Below are 21,837 nucleotides of genomic sequence, written 5' to 3' on the forward strand. Positions count from 1 at the left end.
GGAAGGTGTATTGTTACGCGAACATATGAACGCGGGTGATGAGCTGCGCGTGCGTTTCTATGATGGACGACGCGGACGAATGTAGGTCAGAGAAGACGGCTGACAATGGGGGAAGGAGGGAAGTGGCGCGTGGAAGGGAAGCTTCATTATGTCGGTCGCAACAGCAGCGCCGTGACGTCCGCAGGGAGAAGATCTCTAAATCATAAATCACTTCAGCAAGGAGAGAATTTCTGTATGGATGCTAAATAACATCAGCCGGATGGATCAATAATTGAGTAAGTGTTGAACTGGCAGCTTGGTACGAAGGCAACAAGTTTGACTCATTCATGAGAGAATTCTTAATGAAGTTCTTATTCAGAGAGCTTTAGCACTCTTAACTTGAATTACCTGTCTGTGTGAACACACCAGCCCCCTTGAGGAGTTCCTCTATGGCCACATTTCAGCCTAGAAATGAGGTTCCATGACAGGTTCTGAAGTGTAGCTAGCTTACATTGTAGTGAAGTCAGGGTTCTCCTCAGGATAGGGTGACAGTGAGGCAGTGCTGACATTGCGAGTCATGCTTAACTACATGTTGACACGTAGGGGGAGGTCAAAATGACTTAAGTGCTGGAGAGAACCCACATATGGGCCCATGGGTTGTCTATTTTATCCATTTTAATATGGGAAAAATCTGTATTCCTAGGGATGTGTGGCCACCATATTAGCAAACCTTCAACGTTCCATAATAGTCTGTTCGCTCATTGGCTGTTACTAAGCAAGAAGCAGCAGCGCTTACACAGAGGCTTGTCGACATAAATGATAATTGATTTCTGAATTATTTCTGAAATGATATTCAGAATTTCTTGGGGCCCGACTGGTCTGCTTGCTGTACTAGGCCTGTAATGAAAAGGGCTGCATTTAATGGAAATTAGGACAATATAAATACAATATTAAACATTTAAAAATCCAATAGGAGGAAACATGTTCTACTAGCCTTTCTATTGTCTTGGTCTTCTCATACATTGTTCTGCTTTTGAAAATTGAAAAATGTTCCTCCAGTTGAGCTCATTATGGAAAATGTTTGTCTATATCTTATTTTTGTCATATTTGTTTGTCTATTATTTATATTCATGTAGTTCTTTTTCAGTAGTTCTTTTGTGTTTTTATGTATGCTGATGCTTTGTGGATGCTTAAATTCCAAATTGTATTTTCCAAATGTGTGATTATATTAATCCAATTCATAGAGATATACGCCATGGGAGCTGTTGTCTACACCTTATTTTAAGATTCTACCAGGAATTGGCATCAAAACCGTTTTTGATGTTGATGTTTTCAATGAAACAATAATTAAAGTTGCCCATTTAATTGAATTAGGCACTGGTCTGCTGTGGGAGGTGTCAGTCACATCCCTCATGTTCAATTAAATCATACATTGTTCTGCTTTTGAAAATTGAAAAATGTTCCTCTCATTGATCTCATTATGAAAAACGTTTCTCATTTCTTCTATCTGGATTAACACTGCTGAATTGGGCTCAGTCATGTTGGGACGATGTGATTTAATCATCGCCAAAAAAAATCCAATCCACTCCAATTGCACTGAACCTCCTGCTGCAGCCTTAAAAAATGTCCTTTTCTGTGTCCTGCATATGGACTGAGTTACCCTGCAGGCTATTCTTAACATGCGCACGTTGGGGTTTAGAGAGATGATGAACTGTGGTGGACCCTGAAGAGCGTTCGGACGCTGCTGTGTAATTACAGTCTAATGTCCTACACAGTAATAACCTTGGGTGCCACAGAGGAGTGTTCCTTCATAGAGGTTCTCTTAGGTCAATAGTCATTTTTCTAACATTTGAAGCTCCTCTCCATGTTTGCATTTATCCAGCTGTGATGAATATTTAATGCAATATTAGACTCACACAGCGCAGGGGTTTGGGGCGGTGTTATTTTTCAGCAATCAAGGCTAGAGTTCGATTTATGGCTTCGTCTGACAGGTACACTGCAGCCCAAGCTTACCGTCAATGTTGCTGTGGGAACCTGCTTCTTACAAGAGGTAATTATGCTGTTCTTTGCTTCAAATTGTGGGATCAAACAAGCTTTTTGTCGGGATGTAGTCACACATGGTTGCCACCAAAACACTATTGCTGGGTTTGGAATTGTCAAGATTAGATTAGATTCGATGGCCTTTATTAGTCCCACAGAGGGGAAATCCAACATGTCACAGCAGCCAATGACAACAAAGACACTGACGCATATCAGAGACAATAAAGGTACACAACAAACATCAAGACGTCCACAAAGCATCAGGGGAAAAAAAGAAGTGAAGTTACAAGCTGTCAAACACAAGACAAATAGGTAAATACCTATAATACATAAACAAGTATCATGACAAAATACATGAAATATAAATGAAGAGGAGTGAATATATAATGGATAATGATACATTATATACATTAAAAAATGTATAAATAATAAATAAACATTTAATTTTAATTGATTATCGACAATGAACAATGAGAATCAATCTGTCAGATTATGTTTAGGAGGTGGGAGGGGCCTTTGGTTGTCTGCTTTATTTTGGGGTTAAATTGTGAGTATGTGAGATGCTGCAAGGTTTACTATCATGGAATTCAAGTCTTTTGGTTAAAAATGAAAATACACTTTCAATTGACTCACTATTGAGTGTGTTAGTCACTCATCCGTGATACTTTGCCCAGCATGTTTCTGTATCATTTGATGCTCAGTTCTGAGTTCGGAGGCTAATTTCAACATTCGATTTTTGTGGCTCTCTTTACGGTGCAACATCTTAAGAGATTTTAGTTGTCAAATAAAATGCTAAAACAGGAATTAGCATTAATAGTTGAATAATTCATTTTGTCAATTGGCAAATGGATTGTGGTCCTTTTTGCTGCGGTGTGACGCAAACAAGCAACAAAAAAGTCACAAATTATCTCCACTCATGACACGACGGCGATGAACACAATTAGCATGACAGTTTTACTGCATATTGCTGTGTGTTGTTGCCACAGAATGTCTACACTGCTGAAAGCCCCAATGATTCGCCACATTCCTTGTTGGTCTGCTGCCACTGTCTTGTATATTCCTGACATCACATACAGACCATGTTACTGTCTCTTGGTCGATTGGATTTTGTTAGTCTTTCCAAGCTGTGTAATGAGCTGTGTTTTCTCATAAAGAGATTTGTCGTTGACTTATTGCCACCGTAAACATCCCAGGCCTGTTGCCACAGGGCTATTGCTGCTTTTATGACCTGTCTTCAGGTCACTGCTTGTATCAGTTCATTTATCTTACCAGCCGAATGAAGGCTAGTTTTACTGCGGTGCATTGAAAAGTTCTGAACTTACAAGTCAGATATAAGACTGTAGCCCCACTGAAAACCGAGCTGTCGTCACTGCACTGTCTCATACAGCAGAGGAAATGATTATTTAACCCACTTGCGAAGAAATTAATGGTGTGTTGTTTTTCATCGACCAGGACAGAGGGAGGCAGGACGTCACCTAAAATGTCCTGAACTGATTTGTATATTGATTGGGCGGTAATGGTGTTTAACTGCTAGCAGAATAATTTTACGCAGTTGACCCAAGGGGAGATTAATAGAGGAACCTGAGGGGACTTCAAAATGACACGCTGCAAGACTATTTCCGACCATTCACAAGAGATAAATACGAACCCCTGACCTGTTCGAACGCAAGAGGCCATCCCAGGGTTAAGAGGCTAGCATTCTCCCACAACTCCCAAATTACCCACTTTTAGCTTGCAGCTAAATAGGAAGGAAGTGGCTGTGTATTAAGGCTGGTCCTTATGTTAAATATATGCTATATATAAACACCTTTTGATGTGGATTGCGTACTTTTTTTTAAAATTCCAGTTGTTCCTCGAATTTTTCAAAATAAACAAACCACATATTAAATTGAGTATTTAGGTATAATACAGGAACATAAGAATAGCCACAGTCAAAACTGTCCACTCACCAAAAGTGGTTTGGATGAAATTAAAATCTGTAATAACAACAATCTGCTCAGCACACTGAGATCAAGTTCCCGAAACCGATGTCATGCTAAGTTGGAACAGGATAGCTCAGTGGCTAATGCTACAAAAGTTGCCACAAGAATGACCAGTCTAATATACTAGGTAACGTTTCAAACATTCAATCAGACTACTGTTCCCACGGCAACAGAATGTTGAGGGTATATTTTAGGCAGGTACATTTTCGGTTCTTCAACATCATCAGTCAGATTCCGATCACGATGACCTCTGGTGGTCAGGGAGAAAAGCTGTTTTCATGAAGCCGGTGAGTCCATGTTCAATTTAAAAAGAGGGTGACAGCCGATAAGCGAGATCGACCAGAAATTTCTCACGCTTGCATCGGCTCCAAAGTCTTATTTTGATAGGTCTGCTGCAGAATCAGCCAGTGATGTCTTGGTTTATGTAGCTTGATGTTGCATTTTTTAGGTTTCTGGAGATGAATGAGATTGAAGTGTCGGAGCGATGCATGGTGGAGATGAGAACTTTCTCAAGGTGACAGGAGAGTCTCTGTTTCCGTTGTGCTTGCTATGCTGCTAATGAAGGAACACGCATTACTCAGCGAGGTGATCAAACTATTATTTTCCCAAGATGTCTGCATTTATATCATGTTCTATTCAGCCTCTCCTTTCCGGTGACTCGGAGTTCATTCATTTATCATGCCACCACCAAGTTCACATCCTGGTGCTCGCGTCCTTAAACCTCTCGTATTAGTTTGTTTCAGATGGAGCAGCTGTGAAGTGAATATTAATAGAAAACCACTTTATTTGTGGGGGAAGCGGAACAACTGTACTCTTGCTGCCTCAATATTTGATGAGGAACAAGTTCTCAGGTCAGAGTTTTATTCGACATGACGTCCATGCACAGCGCCTTGCAGCAGCAGAGCGAGGGAGGATGGAGAGCTAGGCTGTTGGCACGGCGGCCCGGTTTTAATAACACACGTTTGATTCTCGCTCCTTTTGTTAGCTTTTCCTTTCTGTTCAACTGCACATATTGATTTGAACCATCTGAGACACACTAAAATTAGATGACTCTGAGACATGCCGAGATCCTACTGGAGCGTGCTGTTTGTCCAACGACAGCAAGCTCTTTAAAATAGTTTCTTATGACTTTGTAATCCGCGGTCTGTTTTTGACAGCAGAAATAGAGCTCGATGGGTAATTTGAGAGCTGTGCTTTTGGTGCAGACGGATGCATTGAACTCATGACTGCCACTGATGCGTCAAGTGATGGTGGTAGTGCTGGTTTGTTGTGGAGAAGCTAATAGATGGAGAAAAATCATGCTTTAACTTAAAGCAGCATTACACAATTTAAGAATACAAGTATTGTAAAACTGGTATTTGTAAAAACTCTGCTGTCGCCCCCCCTACAGCCATCATGTGCATTTGTTTATGAAGAAGGATCAATGTGAAACAGCGAACAGTGTCATAACAGGTGGCAATCTACTCAACTAGATGCTTTCAAAAGGAATTCTGGAAATGTTTTACTGTTGTGCGGCACCTGGAACGTCAGAAATCACAGATGATCCCTTACTTTAAGATATTCACCAAACAGTTTTGTAAATACAGTAAAATGGCTAGCGCACGTTTTGTTCCGGCGAGTGAATGTAACTTCTATGTTGACTCAGGCCAGGGCTCTTGTCCAGTTGGTTTTCTGGTTTCTCTTCCTGGACATATCCGTGTGAACGTTCACTGCCATGTGGACTGAGCGCTTCGTCTTTTAGTGACGCGTCCTACGTGAGGACTGACTGCTGCTGTAAAGCAGGTCAGTGATCACATGGGTTGTCAAGTTAGGTTGAGGTTTGTTATGTGTTGTAATAGCTAGACAGTGAAATCAGTCACAGCTGAAAATATGAAAAATAAAATCTGCTAAAACATGCTCGCTAAATTAGAATTAAATCAATTCTGTGTACTGATTACAAATGCTGCCTGATGGCAAGTGTGTAAGTCGTTTTTTTTGGATTTTTGCCAATTTAAGATATTTTGCTGAGGCTAGCATGAAAGTTGGAAAGTTGTCTGAGAACACTTCTGGTTATTAGTTCTCTTATGATATTCAGATGTCAAACCCTCAATTAGCATCAATATTGCAGCAGCTCAAATCCCACAGTAGGTTTTGGGTTAATGGAGAATCTACTTCAGCCAGTGCTGATTTAAGCTTTAATAACTCGACTTCTTCGCTCCGGCTCCTCGACAGGGAGCGGTAAAGTGCTCAGTGAGATGCTGCTACCGTTTTACCTCAGTTGTTGAAGCACTTACCTGTCGGGCAGATAGTGTCTGGTGGTCACGTGCGTCTGTAAATATGTCGACAGTGTGGAAACTCAAGAATATTAGCATGGATGGCTGGAGGGCACCGGGTTGGCCTGCAAGAGGAAACGCAATGTCTGCTCTTTGTCATGCACCTGTCGGCTGCATTGGACTTTTGGAATTTGAGGAAGCATTCTGCGAGGGATGAGTTACAAGTCTCCAAAAGGACAAAAAAGTTGGAACTATTTTGCATCAACTATTCTTATAGGTGATCCGTACTGTGCCGACTGCCACATTATTGCCACAACCCAAAGTAAATCTGATAAAAGCAAATGTTTCTGAAAATGACTTGGTGTTTAAACGTAGATTTTGGATTGTGCATTTTTCTGTTGTTGTTTGCTGTCATTTCCCAATAAAAAGCTTAGTACAAGTGTTTCTCCTTCAAACTGCTACTCAAATTTTCTGCCTGGCCTCCGTTCAATGTGTCTGGTTTTGTACCATTTCCTTTGTCCTCCTCTTCCCCCGCCTCTCCATCTGTGCCACACATGGAGTTTATTTCTCTCGTCCCCACTCTGGGGCACACACACACTCTGATGGCTGCCAGGTGAAGGAAGCTAACCACGCACACACTGAAAGCACCAGTCGTTGGTGGACTGCCGGAGCGTGAAGATGACATTTGTAGTCGACAGCATTTGCACTGACCAGGTGTTTGGTTGGTCCTGTTATATATGTGCCTGACATATTTTCTTGAGAGTTGTATTTGACCTTTGTGTGGTGGACGTGTTTAAAGCGCTGTGCCACTGACCCCTAGCCCCTTGCTTCTTTCTCCAGAAGACACAGTTGTCACTTTGGTCTTATTTATTTTGTTTCTGCTCTCTAATTGATGGGCCGCTCCTTCCTTGCATCGCCGACTTGACCGGGTCAGCAGATGAGCTTTGACCTGATGACATGGGTGGAGGGGGACCGGACCTTTTTGTTTACAGAAAATAGCCCTTTTCCTGAACAGTGACAGACCCTGTCCACACAGAGATGAAATTGGTGGTTACCGCACAAGTTCTGTATCGGATGGGCCTTTAGTCCAAACAAAGCTGGCGTTTTCACCCACCGTGCCCGATACTTCTTTAAACCGGGTTACACTTTTTTGAAGCCAACACGGAATGTATTTGGATAGGAAAATGTGCGGATGTTGCTATCGCATATTCATCCCACAATGAGGAAATTTGACTTGTCAATAGACTCAATAGACTTTTATGCATTTTGGGGGGAACTTTTATCATAATTCTGATCATGATTTCTGCTCCCGTTATTAGCCCTTGGAGACCCTGGCGGCCCTGCACTGCTAATGTCTGACGTGTTTGTTTTTCAGGGTGTCTGCTCGATCCTGCTGGTCTCATGGCCGTGACGAACTAGAACTGCCCAACAAGGTGAGCTGATATCTTTTAAAAAATGCAATAATAATGCACCATGTGTAGTTGCACCATGCGCCACCAAGAATACTCGGTGGAACAAGAGAGAGGCGCGCACGTCGAGTCCACTGAGTGTTGACATGAATAGAGTGGCGCTGGTGACATCACGACTGGGGCGCCGGCACACAGAAACAAACTGGTCCTGCATTGCGGTATGCCGCAGCCAGTAAAGAAGGCATCTGTCGCTAAACTAATCTTTAAACTAAATTAGTGTTGTGAGTGCGACAGGGACCGAAACTTCGACGACTTCACAACGTGTCGATGAATCTTGGTAACCTTAATCGATTATCATGACAGGCCTAATATCTTGTCCTTATGAGAGTCATCTTCCTCTGACTACTGCTTAACTGGTGCTCTCTTCTTCTCCAGGGCCTCCAACTGACCTCTGGGCTCAGTCCCCATTGTGGGGCTTAAAAGTTGGTGGGCTCGCATGTGAGTGATGAAGTCCAGTATGAGGCAGTGGCGGAGGCTGGTGGTGGTGGGAATGTTGGCATGGGTTCTCCTCTTCCTGGGCCTTTTCTCCTATTTCCTGGATGCTCGTGTGGACAAGCCTGTGACCTCTGCCAGGTCTCTGTTGTCACAGCATCCAGACACCCGTCGTCTGGCTTCAATACAGGCTTCCCTCCACCAGCAGGCCTTCATCGGGTCCAGACCTGAACCGGCTCTTACCGTGTCGTATGCCAGAGACGATTCAGAGACACCCAGCAGCTCGGTCACCACACCGGAGTCCAGTCTGGAGGCGAGCCGCAGCCCAAACAGTGCACCGTTCGCTGTTTATGGCAGCCAGGAGGGTAGCCGCCAAGATTACCTGGACCCACAGAGTCTGGCAGCTTGGTCCTCTTTTGGCACCGAGAATGTGGACTCTCACTCTGACCCAGTGATCCAGAGTCGGGAGAGAACATCCCTGACTACGGAATATCAGAACCAGGCCACTAGATGGCGCCATGGTGTGGGTGACCAAGAAGAAGGTGAAGAAGATGAGCAAGAAGATGAGGATCTTGGAAACAGAATCCAGACCACAACTGGCAGGAGATCTGGCAGAGACTCTTCGGATCTGGAGGAATATTACTTTTCCAAGTCGGCGTCTATAGTCAAGCGTCTGTGGAAGGGTCAGGCGTCAGCCGACATGCTCAGCCTTCGTCTGCAACGGACTATGAAGGACTACGTCAATTCCAACAAACACCAGGTCTTTTATCAGGGCCGACGCAGACCGGCACGGACCACCAAGGAACTGCTATGTCAGATGAAGTCTCAGGCCCGACTCAAGACTGTGGATGGGTCGGAGCAGCCGTTCTCCTCTCTGGGCTGGGCCCATCTGGTGCCAGAAGTTCCTCTGGAGAAACTTCACCAAGCGAAGGATGGAAGCAGCTTGAAGACCTGCGCTGTGGTCATGTCAGCCGGTGCAATACTGCGCTCAGGACTGGGCAGAGAGATTGGTGAGTAGACGAAAAATCTTGTTGTATTTAGACCTGTGTATTTGCAAGAATGTGGCGCTACGATACAAATCCTGACACAGGTGTGGCCCATTGCTGTAAGTACAGTACAGCCGCATATTTCGTTGGGCTCCAGACCCTGCTACCCTCATAAGGGAATAAGGGGTAGAAGATGAATGAAGTTAACCGGAAAAAAATAACTATTGTGACAAACTCAGTCCAGTTGGATCTTCAGTTTCATTGAACCACTGCCCTGAGGTTTCCCCACTAACAATGACATTTACAGAGTTGATAAGTGCCCTTTATGATGACTAAAGAAAAATGTGGCCTAAAAGGCCCCTTTTCTTCAAGATTCGGTAATAAAATAGCTGTTGAGGCATTTTCTAAATGACAATATCCTGCAACAATGTCAAACAATAGGACTATAGTTGGTCTGTTCTGTAAAAAACTATCCAAAGATCACGGACAATTCTGTTATTTAAAAATATTCAAAAGTATGACATCAAAGCATTCCGTTTCAGATTAGCAATATTATTTTACAACTACTACAGTGCAGTAATTAGTAATTATGAATAGCCACACCCACTTTATTGGTATCATACTACAGATACACAGTAGTCAGTACTCAATACGAGTGGAGATGAGGGTGATGGCGCCTCTGCTGAACAAAAAAAAAAATCAAAATCATCCCGCCCCTTTTTATAGTAAATGTCAAAAAGGAGCCAAACAGAAAACCGTAAAACCCGAGTGATAGATCATCGACACAGCTACTCACAAGGCTCAGCTGCGGCTGGTGCTCAAGTGCAAAAAAAGGGCATGCATTGCAGACACGTTGTTGTTGTCACTAAAATAACCAACCTAATAATTGGTCAATTTCAACAAGTGTATATTGTCCATTTGCAATATTCAGACTTCATTTGCATGGGTGGTTGACATGTGCCAAGTTTGCTGTTTTGTGTCTTTTTTGTTTGTTTTTTTACAGTTTGACTCCTGACAATAATGTATTTGTCCTCAATTTACTACCCTGATAATTCCATGTGCTTTCTTCCTTGGTGGTGATGTGAAATTCAATGGAGGAATCCTACGCAACAAAGAGGCGTATTTACTTCAAGTATAAATCTTGAATATGTTCATTAAACAAGTGTGGCTCTTCTGGCTGGCTAACCTTCATTTGAGGTTAACATGCCTGCAGTTGATGTGATTATGCCATCGATTTGTGTTTGTGAATCCATGTAAGCCGTGTATTGTCGGCTGTCAGCGTATTTGAACGCACATAGCTGAATTACACTCATGCGTGAGTCAATATTTTTCGTGTCCCATAGTCCGGATTGATCTGTTGTGTGTCAGGCTTCTTGTTCCTGTAACATCCAGTGTATGAAAGGTCAACGAACATCCATTTTCTTCCTGCAATGATTCATATTTCATGTGGCGTTTGCTGATTAACGTGTCAAGCTGATTATAATGAGCAGTCTTGAGTGTGAGCCTAATGGGGTGTGTGTGGTCCAGACTTTGGCAGTCAAAGTCACAGACAGATGGTTCACCTGACAGAAGACGGACAGAACCTGAAGTAACCAAATGGTCCTGTCTCACATTGCTTGAATTTAAAAGGTAGTGTTATGATTACAGCGCAAAGCTGAATCTCCCAACTGTTCATCTGCCTGGAATCGATGCCGTCAGAGGAAAAAAAAAATCATTTTTTTAGTTGTAATATGCAGCAACTGTGCTGGAAGAGAGGAAGAATCACAGGCTTGAAAGCTTTTTCATTCAAACAGACAGATAAAAGTCGTCATATCAACTGAGGGGACATGAAATGCGCTCTGCGGCTGCGATGATATTAAACCACTGAATTATTTGCCGCCTCCTTTATAAATACTGAAGTGTGAGGAAAATGTAAGTGACAAAAGCAGTTTGCACAGAAAGTTTGATCCGTTTCGAAGCATGGTAGTGTTTACGTCAAGGATTCGTTTCTGAAACAGAACCCACAAACAGTGGAGGCTGAATTTTCCTTTTTACTGCGCCAACAAATTAAATGCTACAGAAAATACTCTTGCCACTGAGAAATGTAACTAAGTTAACTAAACCGTAGAAGTCATTGTGCGGTCATTGGTGTTCAAGTTATTCAGTGAAACTCAGCATTTTTCTAACACCACTAGTCAATTACTTTATTTTTATGCACATCTTTGTCATAGTTTTTTGTGGTGTTGAATTGTCACAATTTATTTTAAATAGCTTCCTTATTCAGAGTAGTGATGTATTTTTAATTTTCATTTTGTCAAGTTTTCTGGGTTGAGTTATTTTTTTACGCTCAACTCTCCAGTTATCCTCTTGAGTTTGTCTTATTTAGCAATTTCTGGCAGTCAAGGTTTTCTTTTGAATTTTCTGACAGTTCAATTTTCTGACAATTCAATTTTAGGTCTTTTGATCAACCTTCCTATGTTCCACTGACTGTGTATGTCTGCTGGTATGCTGAGTGGAACATTCATTATTGACAGTTCACCAGTATCAGTACACCTGAAAAACATGCACCTTTTTTTTTTTATCTATATTGAGTCCGGTCCTCGACTTCGTCCAATTTTGATCCAGGTCTGAAGTGAAAAATATTTTACACTAAAGCTATGTTTACATGGCGAAATGACTGGATGTAAGAAACTTTGCACATAGTGAATGTACACGTACACGCAGTATTGAGTGATGCCATTGTAGTATCTAACTGGCCATTATGTGGCAATGTGTTTTTAGGGAAGTCATACTTGTTGAGTACAGCGCACTGCAAAGGTGGCGCTCATCAGATGTTCAGGTGAAAGCAACTATGTTGTAGGAAGCACGTAGACAGGAAGGACAATACAAACCTGCAAGTTTGGGCTGATGCGGAAGTGGGGCTTTTGCTGCGTGAGATTTTAACTTACTGGTGTATTGCATGGCCCTTAACTTTGCAGCGACGAGTTCCAACTCATCAACTGACCGCAACGCAGATTCGATCAAACTACAGATCGCTGGTGTTCAGTACAGAGAGGCTCCAGCAACCTGAGTTTTCATACAAGCTTGTTTTGGCTCACTGTGGTGGTCTATGAAATTATTTAATTTCAAATAAAAATTGAAAATCAAAAGCACTTTTCTCTCTCTAAATTCAAAAGAAAGTCATGGTTGTGAATATAAATGTTTTGCAAAAGCATAGGATGACACACATGGGCCGCAGGATGGGCATCGAGAACTGGTTGTTATTGAGAATCAGTGTGAAATTATGACATTCTCTGGAATGATTAAGATGTTTTTGATTTATCTTCCTTTAATCGGTTCCTGACTGAGGTCCGACTCCAACTGGCTGCCGTCGCTGCGCGGCCCAGGCTCCACGTCACCACCTCCAACTGACCGCCTCAGTCACAGTTACGGAGGAGTTGGAGTGGCCACGGGTCTTCGTGTTCGAAGTGTGGCTTAGTTTTGTTTGCGAAGATAACACGTCTTAAGGATGAGCGAACCCCTTCGACACTATGGTAGAATGATGAAAGTGTTCCATGTTTGGTCTGTGACGCCACACGCCCTCGAGCTAACAGCATGTCGGTTAGCACGGAACTAACTTTTAAGAGGAGATTGATTTTGTTTTTTTTTTACACTGATGTAGTGAAGAGTCTCTGCCTCCTAATAATAACCCGAACTGAACTAGGGAGCTACACTGAACACATTTTTTTTAATTATTGAAATACGACCTTTTGATGTGGATGTTGATCAGATACTTTATGAGACATATATATGAACATTGATGATTTAAAATTGTTCTCAAGGACCAATAAAGAGCTGGAGCTCTCTGTCAACTGTTTCATGGTCTATGCTTCACAGGGTTAATACATGTTCCTGGATTATGTGTCATTATTTTAATATACTTGTTGAATAATGTATGGTGTCCGAGTATCACAGTGAGATGATTTAAGCAACTTTAAGTTACAAAGAAATTCAAAATAGGTCCAAACAAAGGTAATCGCATGTAGTCAACTAATGGAAAAAGGAATGAATAGATACGTCAACGAAAATAATCGTGAGTTGCCGCCATAATACAGTTATACCACTTGTTTCTTCAGCATTGGGCTCAATCCTGTGCAGCCAAAGGAGGATCAGTGCCTACCTGACTCGCGTAAACTCAATTTCAATTCTGGGTTTACACGACAGCATTGCCACTGAAAGTTCCCACTCAGTGCACCCAGTTTTCAAAAGGCGTTGCCAATCGCTGCATCTGACACAAAACGGTAGCAGATTCTGTTTATTTCTGTCTCTGAGTAAACAGCACATACTGTAGAACTACTTTACCTGCAAGCATGTTTGACCTACAGGACAAAGAAACAGCACAACTGAATGTCATGGTGAAGAATTCTAATTTTGTTTCAACTTTTATCTGCTGCTGACAGATGAATAATCTTAACTGTTCAAGTAACATAATCATATTTAAGGATGAAGATCATGAGAGGACACTGAGGAAGCTGAGACGGTCGATCGTTCAGCACCTGGCCAGCAAATTATATTGATAAGCACTGTGGTTTTCTTTCACTGTGAATGGGTCCAGCTTTATTTATCATGATTATGCATCAAATCGAACGCTTTATCAGATTGTTTATTGTATGGAACGGCTCTGCCGCTGCTGAAGCGCCACGTAGTCACCTGCGTTCTTTCATCCAGCCTCCAGCAGGAAATCAAACTGGATTCGTTCTCTGCTTTGTTTTGGTCTTCTTGCTCTGCTAACCTCTTCTCCCTCACTGCACTGCATCACAATCACTGTTTGGCAGCTTTGTATCGTGAGCTACAACAAAAGGCCTTTTTGTGTTTCTCCTGCTGTCTGAGTGACGAGTGACTGATGGAAGTCCACAGCAGCTGCGTTTATCGTCGGTCAGGATGGCTGGTGTGAGGCTGCCATCGTGTGTGCGGAGGTGGGAACTGCAGGCTCCGCCTGTTCGAGTCATGCGTGGAAGTAGGAGTGTGTTGTTGTCACTTTGTGGTGGAAGTCTTTCTAGTGTGTGTATTTGTTTTCGTAGAAGGTAAAAGATTGATTTATTTTTCTGAGTCGAAGTATGTTTGTACAGTGGGGATGTGAATGTGCGTTCTGCTGCTCTTACAGGACGAGTATATCATGTTTCTGGAGAACTCTGCCACGTTGTTTGTTGTATTAGAATTTGTGATGGTTTGGTGCACTTGTTGTTTTATCATTGTGCGCTCTGTTTTTAGGAGCATACTGATCTAATCTAAATTGATGGTGTTAGGTGGAAGTCTAGCTCATCTTTTCCGAGTTGACTTGGTGTTTCACATCACCATCAAATATTCTTAAATTAAATCAGTGTCGCAAAAGATCCAGGTCACACATCGCTACACAACATGAAAGATATAGGGGAGTACAAGCAGCATTTGTTGCAGCATTCGCTGACTGAAATGGCATAGATCCAGAATAAAGGCGGGTCTGAATGTGAGCTACTCAGATGACAAAACTGTTTCATGGATCTATTATTAATAGATTTAGCTAAAATATCTGTACTTCATTTACCTCTGTGTGTGTGTGTGTGTGTGTGTGTGTGTGTGTGTGTGTGTGTGTGTGTGTGTGTGTGGGTACCATGAAGCTCAGCTGCATCTCAGTTGCGACAGGCGCTGGCAGTGATGGAGTAGACCCTGGTCAGAACCTGCAGGGTCATCCATCCTGCTGCCACATCATAGGGAAAGACTCAAAACTGATGGATCGATCAGAGGACAGATATTACTGTGTAATTACTCCCTCCGTCATCTATCAAACGTGTGACAGTTGAAGTGCTTGGCCTTGTAGTGCAGTTGTCTGCGCGCTAGAGGGAGCCTTCTGCTCTTCAAGGAATTTAAATTTCAATGCAGCTGAGGAGGATCTAAGACGAAGTTGAAACACTGGATTAAATATTCTACACATTTTTGACTCTTTCCTTAGTGGTTTAGGGTCTAAGCTCTGCACTTACTAATGTGTTCGATTCTTGCGTGCCTTGCTGTGTACAGTTACAGTTGCCTACACTTGACTTGTCTTCGATTTGGATTTGAGGAAAATACTGAGGGTCCCTGGAATGGTGTTGACATAGGCACTTAACTAGATAGTTGTGTAGATGTGACAAAGATGTCTTGTGCATGTGGAGTATTGTGTTTGTGCAATTTTCATCTATATGGTTTTACTAAACAGATGAGTGTATCAGTAACATAATGCCTGTTCAGGTTATTATGTGAGTGTTCTTGCATGTGTTTACGTGGAGGAGGACCCAGATGCAGAGGAATTGTAAAGTTCCCCGTCTTTAAAATAATAATCCACTAGGTGAGGTTAATACAAAACACAGTCCACACGTCAAAGAAAAACTTCTGAATCCAAAACACAGTCGACAGAAGCCAACTGTGATTGTTCCGAAGAACATGACAGGAGGCGGGACATGCCTGGAGGTGAGACTCGCACCGCCAAAAAAAAAACAAACAAAAAAAAAGCCTGACAACGTCGGATGTCCTGAGGATACCGAGCGAGATCAGTTAGCCTTGTATTGGAATATGTTTAGCGAAACTGCCACTCAGATCAACACAGCAAGAACGTAAATATGACAGCCAAATAAGTGCATATGTTTGGTCCATGTGTATTGGTAGTGTGTTGGTCTCCTGCGCATCTGTTGGTGTGAGTTTTTGTTTGTTAAGCATTGCGTTTTATGTTTCTGCTGTGGTTTTGTTCCTTGGTTTGGGTCTGTGAATGATTGCTGTGAGTCTATTAGACCAATTATGTCTGCGTTTCATCCAGTAGCACAGGGATGTTGTGAGGAGGTGTGTGTGTGTGTGTACCTGGTTTATTAATACTTTCGGACCCAATTCTTGGCGAAACATTTTATTTCTTTGTGGTCCAAGCCTCAGTTTAAATTGGGAAAAGGTTTGAGAGTTCTGGTTCAGGTTATCTGCTTGTTTTGGATGGTTAGGTTTAGGGTGAGTTGCTGGGGAAAGCATTATGGCAATGACAGGTCCCCACAGAGTGAGAGATACAAAGGCATGTGTGTAGGTTGGTGATATGTGTGTATCACCTGGAGAGCGACTGTATATGACTTGTTGTTCCACGCATCAACAAATCCGACCGCAAATGACAACCTTGATGTTGAGCTTGCGAGTGTGTCAACACAGAGATGCTGCTCTCAAGTCTTTCACATGCAAATGGCAGTGTGTTTGCAAGAGCCGCTCTCAATCATTCACATGTCCTCCAGAGAACTTGTGAAGCATTTTTTCTTTCAGGGTCACCAAATCCCCAGTTATTCTGTGAGGATGACCGGTATATCCAAGTGACATATGTGTGATCATGATCAGTGATAAGATGGCTACAAGAGCAAGAACAGAATATTGGGGATGCAGAGATGCAGATGGAAGTATTTATCTTCACCTAGCTGCGTGTCATGCCTGGGGAAAAAAATTCTTTAGTAGTGAATGCTGTTGTATTTTATATTTTTCATTTGATTTCGATCCATGATCAATTTGTGATCAAAATAAATGACTGTGGAACTGATTAAAAAAGAAAAAAAAGAAACTAATGGAAGAATGAATGCTATTTAAAAAAAACTGCTGCACTTTAGAACCTGTGGTTTTCGGACAACCTTTTTGTAAAATGGAGAACCCAAAGCTCCTCCCAAGAACCTTGGCTGTATGCTTCCTGCATAACCTTGTGCCATTAAAAAAAAACTTGTCCTTTTGAGAGACTCTATGGAGAATCACAAGCTTCATTTATGAGGACAATTTGTTGTATAAAAACAGTCCAACTGACCGTGAAATCATTTCTTTTAGACTCTCATGATGCTGTTCTGAGGTTCAACTCCGCCCCCACCGAGGGATTCGAGCGAGATGTTGGCAGCAAGACCACCATTCGCGTCATCAACTCTCAGGTGAGGTCCCTCCGCTCTCACGCTGACCTTCCGAGGTCATGTGTGTCTTGCTGTTCTATCTGAGGCTGAGTATGGTTTGACCCCGACAAGGTCTGATATTAAATGAATAATTATTATGATTCACACACCACAACTATCGAGCGGCTCAGATGAGAATATATCATCACATGAAGTGTGACTTTTTAAAAAAAAATTTTCAAATCTGTAATTCTTATGAAATATCTAAATAACATTTTCAAAAATTTGTTTTCTTTAATATATTTGCTGGCTTTAAGCCAATTTTAGAAATTATTTGTTAAGTTAAACTCCATATTCTCTGAAAGTACTTTAAAGTTTTGAAAGTAATTCACTGTTGGCTCCACCTCCTCCTCTAGATTTTGGCAAACCCCCAACACCAGTTCACCACCAGCGCCATCTACAGGAATGTGACTCTCCTGGCCTGGGACCCGGCGCCATACGCTGTTGACCTTCACAAGGTGATTGTTGTGCTTTACATCGCTGCCTAAGTTGAACGGTAGCATTCTATCCACTGATCTGTTTTGAACACGTCATGCTGTAAAAGTTTGTGTGCCATTGTTTACTACCCTCTTAGAAATTATTAAGGAGTCACAGATTGCTTCCAAGATAACCAATCAATTTGCATTTTCAATTGGCTTCTTTTTGTTGTTTTTTATTCGTACCTACGCTCAGGGACATGAAATTACGTGAGTTTTTAAGCAATAAAACACGAGATAAAACACTGATAAGAACACTAATCCAAGATTGAAAATGCGTTAATGAGACTCTGTAGTGTTTTAATAAAATGACAGAGGAGGGCGTTTGTGTAATCCATCGAAATCAAATGGTTTATTCATGTGTTTTTCCAGGTGGTAAATCTAAATGATTTATCATATCCGAGCTGCAGAGTTGTAGTTGTGCATGTTGGTGTGTTTAAAACCTCTGGAGCCTTGGGCAGAAGACAGCAGCAAGGTGTTTCTCTTACTCCGTAGCTAGAGCAGTTAACACCAACCCAGTATGTCAGTGGATTCGTGTATCACTTGGGCCTTTGTGCAATTTATTTTTGAATGCTTTTATGACGGAAATGTTTTTATTACTGCACAAAGGTTGCAGTTTTGAATCCTGCTTGATTCTGGCTTTAGAGAAAAAGAGTGTGTCATCACGGTGTCGAGGTTGTATGGGCTCCCCATGCCACTCCGATTTCCTCCCACTGTTCAAAAAGAAACTGCAGTCAAGATGGACTGGCCACATGTCCAGACTGAAACTCTCCCTCCTCATTCACTCTCAATGAATGACATTGCAGAGTAAAGCTTTCTGAGAAAAGAAAGAAAATGAGTGTCATATTTGTCATCTGGGATTCTTTTTTTTGTTCAGAAGATGTTTTGGTGTTCACAGGTGTCGGTGTTTCATTGACAATTTACTGTTTTTCTAATTGCTTCATGAATACCTCGAACATCTGTGCACTGGGTAGTCGAAGGTGTTTGACTTCTAAGCGTCTGGTTTAGTGTCCTCTGAAAAATCTGTGGAGACCAAATGCGAAATCTTGAAATGACAAAGCATCTGTTCACTAGCTTCCTCCATCCCTTGTTTACTCCAACGTGTACTCCGGTACTATAGGGATGCACTGATATACAAGTTTTCACTTGAGATCCCATTAGGTCTGGTCCCAAATTTTAACAGGATTACGTCTTATGTCTTCCTCCGATTATGACAATCATGAAACGATTATTTAGCTAGACACCGTCTCATTCTGTCCCGATGCACCTGAACGCCTCGTCTCCGTGAAAGTTGCCCGGTTGGAAGCTACTCTGGAGGTCACAGTGAGCATGCTACACAGAGTAGCTCCTCAGTGCCAAGCTCTGCCTGTCAGCGAGAGAGCTCGAGCCTCTGTTTACACGGTGCGGTGCACTAATATTAACCAGTCTTAGCTACCGACTCGGTTGTCTTTACAGTGGCGGCAGGATTTTCAGCGTGAGAACCTCTGAGGAGCAGATGCTCATCCAGCGTTCTGAGACTGCAGACACGCAGGAAGAGCGCGCAAATATGGAAGTTTCATAATTGTCCGCTCATGAAGATGACAAAAAAGGTTGGAATGTGAAACCACATCTTACAACAGAACTACAGAAAAATCTATGCATTCCAGCCAACTGTCTGCTGAACTTGAAATATTGTCTCCTGTCCCCACTGTTCTCTACAGCCAGACCATAAGATTGGTGTTTCCAGGGAGAAACATTTAACCTGCATGATGAAGGTTAAATATATTTTTCATATGTTACGCATTGTTTTATTGTAATTACCAGCCGATACTACGCCAATGTTTGATTCACTCTTATCATTATGTGCATATTATCAGCACAACTCAAGTAGGAGCTTTGGCATCAACACAGTTAACCATGAGCGCCGGTGTTTCTCCTTTCAGGCACGATATTAATGGGCGTGTGCTTAGCAGTCATTCGCTGTCCACACTGGCTGAAGGGCGACTCAAAAACTTTTCAGGACCTTGATTGACACACGTTTCATCTCCGCAGTTGTTTTTGTTCAGTTGTTTCCATCTCACGCTTCTGTCAAAATGAGCAATTATTTCATCACGGCTTCATGTAGAGATCAGACGTTGGCCGTTTTTGTGTGAGAGCTGTGCGTCGCGCTCGCCTGCTGCGCCGTTTTCATGTGGCACCGGGACTGCCGCTGACAACGGCATCTATAGAAGACCTTTTTTCTGGGTTTTTTTTTGTGCTCCACTGAAAAATGCTACTGAAGGTGAATGTTTTTTTCTCCCAAAACAATTAGGACTGTCCATAAATCTGTACAATTGTCCAAATCGATTATCTTGATCAATGCCACCAGCAATGTACTAAGATAATACTATATAATAATAATAATATTATTCAACATTCAAATTGTAGGTGTGTGTTATTGCTCTATTTTTCAGAATATGACTTGCTCGGAGTATGCAGTAAGTTGCTAGGGCTGTGTATTGGCAACTATCTTGCAATATGATATGTATCCTGATACCGGAGTGGTGATACCATACGTTGTGTAATATCATGGTACTGCAGGTTCAGCAATATATTGAAATAAAAACCATCATTTAAATGGGGGGAAATTCTGATAATAAAATGCAATACCATTTGAATGAAAATTAGTTCATTGTTATGAGATCAGTCCATTTAGACTTTTAGTTAAATTTCACAGTGCCAACTGAATGAATCACTCCCTTATTTCACAAAACTTCAGTGTTTTAAAACAAAATGTCAGTATTTAACTTGTCATAAATGCAACAGCATATCAAAGTATCTGTGTTATATAATATTGCAATATATCAGCAAAAATATTGACACAATATCACGAAATAAAGTATTACGATATTTGATCATATAGATGATAACAGGGCATTTTTTACATTGAATTTGCAGATGACTGTAAAAATACCAAGTTTTAATCAGAAATATCTCTCGCCCGGAGATGCTCTCACCTGGTCCGTCACTGCAGGTATCCGGGCTGTACGCATAAACTTTAGTTCCACGAGCAGGATGTTTCTCTCTGGATTCTTTTTCCCCATTTAAAAAGACACCTAAAACCACCATCAGCATGTGAGAGCTTTTCATTGATCGGTGGTGTGACTGAATGTATGTAGATGTATCTGTACTAGAAGTCACACTAGAGTAAGAATTGCTGAAGAAAACTTGGACGTGTAAAATGCAGTTAGCAATGTAATTACTAAAGCTGCTGGGGTTAGATGAAGTATTGAAAATGTTTTTTTTCTTCTAATGGTGCGTTTTGTTTTCAATGTAAGCTCAACACTTGACTTGGGAGCAGGGTCTTCAGGATCAAAGTGGACATGGAGCGAGGATGAAGTTAATGTTCTCTTCATCATTGTTCCAGCCCAGACTTGCTTAGCTCAGTTGGAATTTCCAACCTCCAGCCCACTTCGCCAATGTCTCAGCAAGTCATCGCAACAGCTGCAGTTGTTGATCTGACCTGAAATATTCACACATTTCCATATGATGGCTAGTCCATCACTCGCCATCATACGTAGCCACAACTTAACCCTAAAATCAAACTGGTTGAACACAGTCTGTGAGGTTACTAACTAAACTGGGATCGATGGGAGATGAGCTCCAGTAATGTAGAGAACAGAACTGATCAGATACTGAAGGTTGACTTTCATCTTGAAAGTGTTGGGCTTCCAAGGAGGAATATAGCGTGTCAAGCATCTGTTATTAGAATAAAAATGTATGTGTTTTTTATCACCAGATTACAAGAATTGACTGTGTTTTGTTTTTTCCATTAGTGATGTGTTCACTCTGTTAACATTTTGGAGGTACAGTTACAGCCAAAAAACAACTTACAAACGTTGAACTATGACTTTTTTGTTTTATGACTCTTTATTTTTCTCTTCTAAAACACAAGGTAAAACATTTATTTTCTTTTTTTTGTATGAATGAGAAGGGATTTTGAAATGAACTTTAAATGAAAGATGGGCTTCTTTTAATTTTCTCATTTTGTCATTGTCAAACGTCCTACTGTATTCTCCTGATAGTTGCTGTGGTGCGTGGTTTGCAGCTAGTTTGCCTTGTATCATACAGGTTTTTATTAAGTTCATCGGCAGACCACAGGTTTGGGGGTGGGGCTTGTTCGGGTCCGAAACTCTAGTATGTGACGTCGTGAATCGTGTCTGTGACGCTTCATCTTCCACTCGTCTATTGGATTCTGTTCATTTTGATAAGACCAAATGTTAAAACCAGAAAAGGAGGCGTGAGTGATCAACTGAAGCTCTTGGGGGTTGATATATTTTG

The 21,837-nt window shown here is 41.8% G+C and overlaps 1 protein-coding gene across 2 annotated transcripts in view; it reads left to right on the forward strand.

Annotated features, from left to right (window-relative positions):
* Positions 1-21,837, forward strand: part of st6gal2a (ST6 beta-galactosamide alpha-2,6-sialyltranferase 2a) — a 44,318-nt gene that overhangs the window by 12,478 nt on the left and 10,003 nt on the right. Inside the window, exons 1-5 of one of the 2 annotated variants that reach the window (XM_053876586.1) lie at positions 2,285-2,331; positions 7,629-7,686; positions 8,098-9,164; positions 16,947-17,044; positions 17,419-17,520. In XM_053876586.1, coding sequence (XP_053732561.1) covers positions 8,168-9,164; positions 16,947-17,044; positions 17,419-17,520 — 1,197 coding nt within the window. In that variant the 5' untranslated portion in view covers positions 2,285-2,331; positions 7,629-7,686; positions 8,098-8,167. Of the gene's footprint in view, positions 1-2,284; positions 2,332-7,628; positions 7,687-8,097; positions 9,165-16,946; positions 17,045-17,418; positions 17,521-21,837 lie in introns of those variants that run through there. The other variant, XM_053876585.1, reaches the window with a different exon arrangement.

The sequence above is a fragment of the Synchiropus splendidus genome, chromosome 10 (assembly GCF_027744825.2).
Source record: "Synchiropus splendidus isolate RoL2022-P1 chromosome 10, RoL_Sspl_1.0, whole genome shotgun sequence".
NCBI lineage: Eukaryota > Metazoa > Chordata > Actinopteri > Syngnathiformes > Callionymidae > Synchiropus > Synchiropus splendidus.